This window comes from Tuber melanosporum (assembly GCF_000151645.1).
Source record: "Tuber melanosporum whole genome shotgun sequence assembly, scaffold_58, strain Mel28".
NCBI lineage: Eukaryota > Fungi > Ascomycota > Pezizomycetes > Pezizales > Tuberaceae > Tuber > Tuber melanosporum.
The window spans coordinates 31296-41065 of NW_003299104.1; the positions used below are offsets into that span (position 1 = coordinate 31296).

The following is a 9770-nucleotide window of genomic DNA, read 5'->3' on the forward strand; positions in this document are numbered from 1 at the left end:
CTCTAGAAGAAACATCTAGGGATCGTGATTTTATGACAGCAAGTTCTGCCAATAGGGTTTTGAGGATACAATATCAGAAGGACGGATAAGTGAGGAAAAGGATGCCTCGAATTTTGCATGGGTTTCCCATACAAGAGGTATGATACTTTGCAACAAGTGCCGGTACCGTGAATACCGTACAAGCCCATGGTACAGCACATACTTGTACTGTACTTATCTGATCAATTACCGGTATGTGTTTCTGGGCGAGTTGTAGGTTGCTTAAAATCGGGGCATTTTTCGTGAAAAATGAGCTTCTATCGTATTAGAAAATTTATGATATACCGGTAGCATCCAAACATCCAAATCCATCTTTCCCCTCGACCAGACTATCGTAGAAAGTGAAGCAACTTTTTATAAGAGCTTGTAGGACAGCACCTTGCACTACCCTACTCCAGTTCCTGGTATAAAAGCACAAGACTATGATACTGTGCTCATATCCCCAGCGGCACATATCACACGGGCTAAAACCGCTCGTCAGTCATAAAAAATTGAAACGGAAAACATTCTGACCCACCGCCGGCACTATGATGCACCAACATCCTATGATACTATGATGCCACCCAGTCCATTCCACAACGCAGCGCAGAGCTAGACTAAACCAACCGACCAATCCAAGATATCATAAAGGGCAGAGCGAGCTGAGCTGAGCGATGCTTACACAACTCCAACCCCACTTCCTTCCGCTTGCTCGAGTTGCTGCTGATGTGAGCCCCCCTTCTCTCATTCAAACGTGCGTCAGGGACGAGAGGATTCATTGAGAGTGATATTATTATGCCTCTCGGGCAGACATATCACATCGCTTTTGCCAAAATGTTTGATAAAAATGAGGAACGAACGCCCTTTTCATCATCAATATTGCTTGAGGTGGGGTTATCGTATTATCTGTATCTATGGAGTGTGTTTGTGACGGGAATATGCAGTCTAATACTGTACCCGCGAGTTTCAGATATCTCGACACCTTGGCGCCGGGGGTTTGCGCTCCCTTGCCATAAAGATGTCTGGATACTTCTGAAATTAGAGGGAAATAGAGGGGTAAGTTACGCGGGGGCTCCGGAGCACGGTCGGGGGGGGGTGCTTCCACAAATTGCTCGGGATGTATGATACTCGAGTACAGTATGATACTGTCACTCAAGAAAGGATCATAATATGGTAGCATACTCGAGTTCAGTACCGGTAGATCTAAAAAATTGAAGCGAGGTTATCAAAGAAATCAAGTTGAACCTGTCACTTACAAACCTTCTCTCTCGTGGCTGTATGCCGGTATTTGATTGAGCTCTCCCGTGAGCACCGGTACCAGACTTGCGTCCCATTCCAAGTTGAACCGGTGACAATACCGGTAATACTCGAGCACCCGTTGCCCCCTGCTCGGAACAGAGGGGCTCGCGTCCCAACAGCTAGGTTCTCAACCTACATCATAATTTAATCACCACCACCATTCCCATTCACCCAGGGACACCCCACCTGGGCCCACCATTGCAAGTACCATACCGGTAACTAGAATCACAATTTCTCACCCGCATCACTCCGCCTCACTCGCCACATCATCACAATCGTGCCGGCATATTGTGCTAACTTGTAATCCGTCACGTTACACACGACACAGAAAAAACCGCAAACACATGGTAACTGAGAAAACGACGATAACGCCTCCCCGCTGCTGTTCGCATGATACTGCTACCACTAGTAAGAACAATACAATTTGTACAAAATTTGGGACCAAAAAAATTGAAGACCTTCTCGTAATGGAGGTGAGGGTATGGTATAGATGGGGAGGAAAAGGGGGGGGGGCGACGGGATGGAATAAGATGGAGACAAGTCTTTATATCGATGAAACCTGAACGTCTAGTTGAAAACGTCTACCCTAGGGTGGCCATCCCCAAGTTGGAAGAAATGAGGGGCTGGCGGGGGGGGGGTAAGGGGAGGGATGCAGGATGGAAGGGAGAAAGAAAGAGGAAAGAAACTCCATGCTATACTATTGCTTGCGCCATTATACACGATTTCCTTGTTCTTTTCAGGAGAGTGACTCGCTATCTGGAGTCCCCAAATGTGCTGTGCTTGGATGAGCATGAAGCTCTATTGCGACTTCTCTGCCTTTGCGCTAGTGGCCGAGACGAGTTTCAGCTCCTTCAACATATCCTCCCTTGTACTCAGGACCAGTGCGTCCACATCATCGGTTGTCAGGCCCTTGGTATCAATTGGATCCAAGACCTACTCCAATCAGTACTTTCACTTCACCCCACTTGCTCGCCTACTCAAACAGTTTGAGAAGACCAACCTTAACATTGATAACACCAGGCTCAAAGGTTCTCTCTTGGAGGTGTAAGATATGGGAGTAATTTGCGACGACAACCGGTACAATAGGAACGCCGGCTTGAATAGCTAGATGGAAAGCACCCTTCTTGAATGGTAGGAGTTCCGGCTTGGAAAAGTATGATCGAGTGCCTTCCTAAAATTACACATTATTAGGCAACAGGTCCTTTGGCAATGTAGAAATTAGTGGGCGGCAGCGGAGGTGCGGTGGCATACCGGGAAAATCCAAACAGACTGCTTATTCCCCTTGATCTCCCGAATCGCACTGTCAAACGCCGCAATAGCTGATTTCCGATTCGTCCTATCAATAAACACCGTTCCACTCAATGCCACTAAGGAGCACACAATGTTAACCCTTTTCCAAACCTCATCACCGAAACCCGACATCAACCACCCCCCGAGCGGGTGAGAAAGGAGCAGAAGCAAGATTGGAAAACGGAAGAGCACATACTAAACCATCCCAAAAACGGAATATACTTCAAACTCCGCTTCGCCGTAACCGAGCAATGTTTTGGAAAAACCCTCCCCAAGAAAACAATATCCAACTCGCTCTGATGATTGCTAACGAACACCGCCGGTCGAGTGCCTAATGCACCCTCATTCTCCACCCTGAATTCTAGCCCGATGACCGGGCAGGCTAAATTCTTGAACGCTCGTGCAGTGGTCCATTGTGCTATGCTGACTTTTCCCACTAACCGGAGGGCTACCGACGCCAGGACCCCGTATGCTGCGCATGTGACCAGGAGGAAATAGCAGGATAGAATACGTGCGTAGAATCGCCCGGTCTTGAAGAAACGGCCCAGGATCGTCAAGGCCATAATTATACCGATGGGGAATAACAAGACGAGGAGGAGGTTGACCATAATAATTACCTTCTATCGGGGCGGCGGAGAAAGGGAAAGGGGTGAGCAAGGTTAGGCGGGAGGGAGGTAAGGAAAGTGCGAAGTGTACTCGGGTAGAGTAATTTAGGTGACGATCTGTTGCTGTTTACTGTACCTCGTAACGAAAAGGGATCACAGATGGATGGATAGTGGATGGAGGGAAGTAGGGCCTATAAGTCTGTTCTTGGGGGGTCAACTATCACGGCCATGTGTCGCTGTCTCGGGCTCATGAGCAAACTTTTCGTCGTGGGGGTGCCGCTGCCGTCGTGATCCACTTTTGTACGGGTACAGTACAATCGGGAGAACGAGAAGGAAGAGGGTTGTTGAGTGTCAAGTGAGCGACCAGGCAGTCTTGGCGAGCAAAAGATGATCAGTAAAATCGGAAGAAAGAGAAAAAAAAGGAATGAAAATTTTGGTGGGGAAATCCCCTGGCTCTTTCGTCACAGGGACACCGAGTTGTATCCCCCCAACAAACTGAAAGATGAAGCATGTGAGAACCGGAGAAATGCTTAGTCATCAAAACAAAAAACCCCCCCATTTTATCATAATCATTTGTGAGTGCGCAAATTCAGATAGCCGCAATTATGTATCATACCCAGCGCCCTGGCGGGGATAAAACCATGCCCAACCCAAAAAGTTACGAAAGACAGAAAAACAACTGAATAATAATATCATACACCACCACTACACAAAGCAAGCTGGCTAGGGCTGGAAAAAGGTTTAATGGGGGTAACGGATAAGGGGGAGGTTGCCTTGAGTACACCTGCAGTTCCCCGCCAATAACACGCACAACTTCTCCGAAGAGAAGAAAGAGCTCTAAAAGTGTATAGTAGTAACAAACAAAGGAAAAAAGGAGCCCACTCCATGCATCCCATCCATACCCTGGTAGCAATTGTAACCGTATATATATATATGAGAAAAGAACCCCTTTAGAAATGAGAATAAAACCAACCCACCCCAAAGACCGCTTTGCAGGAAAGAAAAACCCCAATAACAAGACCGAAGGAGAGAAAGAGGCATAAAAGAAAGCTATGCATTCACAAGACACGGAAAAAGGCTATGCAATACAGTCCGCTCCTCCCTTTTTGTTTTGATCATCACTTCGTAGTATTCGATTTCCACAGAATCAAGCCCCAAGCCTCCACATCCAGGCCACTTTCAACCCTTTCGCAGCGATTAATGATCCAGAAAACGGTTTTCTTCCGCGTCACCCGAATACTCGTCTTCTTCGTCCTCGTCAAGGTTCTCAATAGCTTCTTTTATTAAATGACCGGCCTATATAACCGTCAGTAACAGCAACAGGTCTAGAAGAGGCAATAGACTAACCTTTGGATCTAGGTTAAGGGCAATGGTGAAATGTTTAATGGCACTTTTCTTGTCATGGAGCAATTTATGCAATCTCCCCAGAAGGTAATGGACATTGGCTTCATCTGGCGCGAGATCTTTTAATACCCGTAGCTCTTTAAGAGCAGGCTTTAGCATTATATAAGGTTAGTTCATGATCCCCTGGTCAGAATTCTCTCTCACCAACGCCTCTGGTGCCAGCGACCCAGAACTTACCTGGTAGCTCTTGAGCAACATCAAAGTTCGTGCCTTTTTGAACCTAGAGAGTGCGCTTGTAGGTGACATTTCACAGGCAATGTTATACTGGTGCAATGCTCCCCTAAAATCCTTGTTCTTTTCCATCACCATCCCAACACAACACACCAAAACAGCATTCGTAGGATTTATCTTCGATGCTGTCCGGAAATGCTTCTCTGCAGTGTCGAACTTACCCATCTTCTCAAATACTTTCCCAAGACCGTACCATGCGTTGTAATGCCTACTATCGGCGGTGATCGCGCTTCGATAGCTAGCAAGAGCCTTCTCGTACTCCTCATTACTCACATGTTCATGCCCTTGAAGTGTAAAGGCATACGCCAATTTCGGATTAAGTTGTGTTGCTCTTTTGAAGCATTTCAAAGCTTGGTCATGATCTCGCTGTAGAGAAAAGCAGTTACCAAGCGCACACCAAGCCTCTGGCGAAAGTCGGTCAAGCTCAACCAACTCATGCGCCAAGTAAGAAAGATCTACTTCCTTACGCTGGTGCCAGAGAATTGTTGAAAATACTTCCATGTCCCGGGTTCGAACGGGGCTCAAATGGCGTACTCTTAAGAAGCATCTTTCAGCCTGTGGAGGAACCTTGTTAGCCGAATATTTATATATCCATATAAAGGTCCCACAAACCTCAATATAGTTAGCCATTTCGTAGTATGCTCTTCCAAGCTGGCTTTGGGCCCAAGGGGTATCCTTTTGACTCAAGGGTAGCGAGTTTAACGCATGAAGAGCTTCCTTGCATCGAAATCTGCTCAGACTGAAATACCCAGCACCAGCTTTCTTGAATAGGTCAAGTATAAATAACTGCGCTTCCTGCTTCTTTATATCAATCTGATGCCCCGGCGCAAAGGTTGGTTTTGATGTAGCATCAGACATCTATTCGACAAAAAACGGTTAGTAGGCAAATTTCCCACACTCGCTGGGCTCGGAAGCACCTACATTGATATCTTCACTGTTCTCCCGCTCTCTCTCCTTTTGCCGCTCTTTTGCAGAAGCAGAAGTTCCCGTTAGATGCAGACTTCGGCTTCGATTGGCTACAGTCCTTGCTTTTTTGGCTTCCCGTTCCCTCTCCTTTGTTCCCAATCTAGTTTCCCTCTCTGTTCCAACACCCAACTTGCTTGTAAATTTGCTTGTGAGTCTTGTACTCCTTCTAGCGGGTGCTTGAGGTCCTGACTCCTGAGAAGATGCTGCAGACCGCTTACCGTCATTACCGACCTCACGAGTGCTTCGGCTTGTAAGCTTCCTTGTAGTAATCTCAGTGGTAGTCGCCCGGGTCTTCCGAACTGGTGGTGGTTTGTCGGTAACATTAACACCGTTCGCTCCTCCAAATAATTCATGAGAACTTGACCCTGTTGGTTGCGATGTTGGGGTTTCCGCCTCCAAACTACTACCCACCCCTTCATTCAATCTGTTAAAAAATGATGGATGATTGTTGTAGGATAAATCCGAGCGGTCTCTACTGCTCCCCCCATTGGACGAAAAAGGATCACTGGGTAAATTTTCAGATGAATTTCGCAAACCATTCAGACCCGATGACTCTTCTGGGATTGTGGCGGGTATATTTGAGGGTTGTGAAGGATATGAAGGCATCTTGAGTGACTCGAGCATTTCTTGCGATTGCTTAAACACGGCATTGGGTCGTAGGTTTACACCTAGCCTATCGTTAGCATACGATCCCTCAAAGGGGTAATTTCTGGATAAAATGCCTGTGTCGCAAAGACCGGTAAACGCCTCCCACGCAAATGGATTCAGTTTAAGAGCTGCTACATATGAATCCACCGATTTTTTCACATCACCAGCGTTGTGCCATAACCTGCCCAATAGAAAGTGTACTGTTGCAGCATCTGGTATCGAGCGCCTGGCTGTATCTGAATGCTGATCTAAAACCACGAAGGAAGAATGGTTGTTAAATCCGACAACACCAAAAAGCACCGAGACAAAAGAAACTCACTCCATGTGCTAGTCCCGTTCCAAAGCCGCCTACAGGTTTCCAAGGCATTTATACCCTGGCTTTCTCTGCCATCTCCAAGCTTTAAGCAGCATTGGGCATAGATATATGCACAGCCTAGATGTCGGACCCAGCTCTCTGTTAATGACTCCGCTGCTAGATATTGGCCATCCCGGTATAAACATAAGCCCAATAAATGAACCGAGTCACCGCCTTTCGGGTCATAAGCATTTAACCTCTCGGCAGCAAACAGTGCTGTCGGCAGCATATCGTTGTCTAGAGATTGCCACACCAGCGAACGAAAGTGCGCGATAACATGAGGCTGTGGTATCGAGGGCATCATTTCTCCGGCGTCTAACTCAGAGGTCCTGAAGTCAGATGGAGGACTGTGGGAAGGTGAAGACGTAGTTGCAGGTGAGGATATTGAGAATGCTCTTCGAATAGTCCCCAAACGAAAATGATCATGGGGCAATTTCGACGGAGTTGACGGAGGTGAACCAGCAGCAGTGTTTGAGACGATAAGGGGAGCGGAGGGCCGTCTAGGTGAAAGGAGAGGGGAAAGGAAGGAGGAGAATAAATCCAGGATTAAAAAGAACGCCGGAGCGTGTCGTGGAGGAATCGAGAAACTGCCGCAACACAAATTCAAGGAAAAGGAACCCAAGTCCTATCCACCGCCTTCTTCGAGATTGGAGGGTTCTGATTCGAATCCAGGATGGCTGGGTTGCGGAGAACGAGTACGAGTAATGGCGGAATGGGAGGGGAGGGATAGCAATGTTAGAGAGTTGACAGGCGGGTAGTTGCCTCACGAGGGTGTTTATGGGAGTTTGTTATGGAGTAGCATACCTCGTTAGGGCGTCGGTTGCGTAACATCAGTACCCAGGTGAGAGCGTGAAACAATCCCATTGTATTGTTGTTACCTTTTCGTTGCGATGGCAACGTTGTCAAGCAACAGGGCCCACAGGCTAATAACTCTCATCACACAAGTACTGTACCAACAACACTACCGGTACCGTAGTCTAGCGAATTTCGTTAGTATCCGGACACCTGAATGCCAAGGCACACAAAAAGCACAGACAGTTGGCACTACTCGCGCCGCCGAGTTGAAGTCTCGCACCCAAAACTAGTAATGATGGTCAAATCAATTAGAACAACCCATACCTAATCATTTAACTATACATAAAAGTTGAACATGAAGGTCATTTTTTCCCTATAACAATTCTAACCATTGAAATTATTCCCTCCCTGATGAAGAACAACCTGTCGCAGTTTTGCATGAAATGATGAATACTTTTAATTGATAACTTCCTGTAGTAAGTCCTCCCAAGATCTTACAAGTGCTGCCTTTGCCGAGTTGACAGTCTCCTGTCTTGTGTCCATGAACCTCCAGGTTGATATTTCATCTTTCTTGTAGTCCTAGAGTGGTTCTATTTGGTTTAAATCTGGTGATTTAGATAGCCAGTCAAAGAAAATAATATCTCTTTCAAGATGCCCCTTCTTATCAACATGTTGTACAGTCTGATGGACAGGAGCATTGTCTTCTACAAAGCAGGTTAAAGCCATGCCTGTTTTTCTTTGCATTTCATCAGTCCAAGGATAGAGCTTCGGGCATAGAACACACTCTTTGTAAGAATGTTAGGTGGAAACAATTGGATAGACTTCAGAATTGTCTGAGCCAACTAAAATTCATTTCTGTAGACGGAAATAGTCTAGGAAGGGTTGAATTTACTCGTTTTGTTTATGACTACTAAGAGTGAACTAAATTTGGTAAAGTAAGATAGAATTGTAAAAACAATATTATATTGTTAAGGTTTCTTCTCCATTGCTTGATGAGCTTTCATCAGCTTAAAGGTACTCCTTATGTCAAAGTATTAAGTATATAAATTACTGAAATAAGTTTGACCTCAGTAGGAGTTGAACACCTGACCTTACAAATCAATGTATAAGTCATATGTAATGATCCCTCTTTGGATAGTTAGTGCTTGGCGACGGGGAACGATACTTCTCTTCCCGTCTTCTTCTTCTCTTTGTCTTACGATAGCTTTAGGCCTCTGCCTACTTTACCGATAGTACAAGACCTTTGTCTTCTATCGGGACCGCCTATCGTAAGCTTTCTCTAACTCTTCTTCGTAAGAGTCGTTCCTTGGCGTAACGATAACGTTGCAATAAAGATAAAGATCGTAAAGGTATTTTATATTTGTTAAAGTAATATGTAGGAAAAGTACTTAGAACAAAGCATGAAGAACCTATCTTCCTTGGCCGCATCGGCCTCCTTATATAGTGTTCTTCCCGCCTTTAGTCATGTGACCTAGAGTGGTCACATGTGCGAAACTAAATCATAACAAACTAGTCATATGACCAAAGCGATCACATGCTCAAAACCCATGACCTCATAGAGAGGTCATGTGCGAAACTCCTAAACCAATCATAACCCAATAAACAAGTCATATGACTCGACTGAGTCATATGCGCGAAACCCATGACATCATGATGAGGTCATGTGCGAAACATAAATCATATGCGCAAGGCTTACCCATAAGGTACACTCGTCATGCGCATGTCCCATGACTCATACTTGAGCCATGTGCGAAAGCATCACAACTCCCACACATAACGAAAGCATCACAAATCCCACACATAACTAATCATATAACCTGAATAGGTCATATGTGTGAAACAATAACATACCTGTGACTCATAACCATGTGTCACGTGAAAACCCTTTCCTCGCTAAGCCACGTTTGTGACATCATACCAACTAAACTAATATATGATGTCTAAAGCTTCAAGGTTACTTTGATATTTATATCCTGCATCTGAGTATTCGTGGACTACATCTAATTATTATACAACTATGTACTTCTCTGATTATATCTCACAACGTCAGGTATTCTTAACAGGTGTGAATACCTAAAGACCCTGAAAATCACCACACCCTTTTTGACAATTACAATATAACTAACTAGGAACCATACTGTTCCAAATAGTAGTTATCC

General features: G+C 45.5%; 2 protein-coding genes; both read right to left on the bottom strand.

Annotated features, from left to right (window-relative positions):
• Positions 1 to 299: 299 nt before the first annotated feature.
• Positions 300 to 3671, bottom strand: GSTUM_00009491001 (uncharacterized protein). XM_002840741.2 has 6 exons: positions 2804 to 3671; positions 2569 to 2684; positions 2318 to 2488; positions 1531 to 2250; positions 557 to 1449; positions 300 to 503 (listed from the first exon to the last, which is right to left on the bottom strand). The coding sequence occupies exons 1-4, from the start codon at positions 3213 to 3215 to the stop codon at positions 2116 to 2118; spliced, it is 834 nt and encodes a 277-aa protein (XP_002840787.1). The 5' UTR covers positions 3216 to 3671; the 3' UTR covers positions 300 to 503; positions 557 to 1449; positions 1531 to 2115.
• A 205-nt stretch (positions 3672 to 3876) lies between these two features.
• On the bottom strand, positions 3877 to 7120 carry GSTUM_00009492001 (uncharacterized protein; the record flags this gene model as incomplete). XM_002840742.2 has 6 exons in its annotated part: positions 3877 to 4508; positions 4560 to 4706; positions 4794 to 5402; positions 5460 to 5705; positions 5769 to 6709; positions 6781 to 7120. The coding sequence occupies 6 exons, from the start codon at positions 7118 to 7120 to the stop codon at positions 4410 to 4412; spliced, it is 2382 nt and encodes a 793-aa protein (XP_002840788.1). The 3' UTR covers positions 3877 to 4409.
• Positions 7121 to 9770: the final 2650 nt, after the last annotated feature.

What these genes read in the sequence shown, in the direction of transcription:
- GSTUM_00009491001 (XM_002840741.2), bottom strand. Translation starts at nt 3,215, where the DNA reads ATGGTCAACCTCCTCCTCGTCTTGTTATTCCCCATCGGTATAATTATG. An exon ending in TCCGTTTTTGGGATGGTTTA is followed by an intron (nt 2,685 to 2,803) that starts GTATGTGCTCTT and finishes TGTGCTCCTTAG; the next exon opens with TGGCATTGAGTGGAACGGTG. An exon ending in CTGGTGTTATCAATGTTAAG is followed by an intron (nt 2,251 to 2,317) that starts GTTGGTCTTCTC and finishes TGATTGGAGTAG; the next exon opens with GTCTTGGATCCAATTGATAC.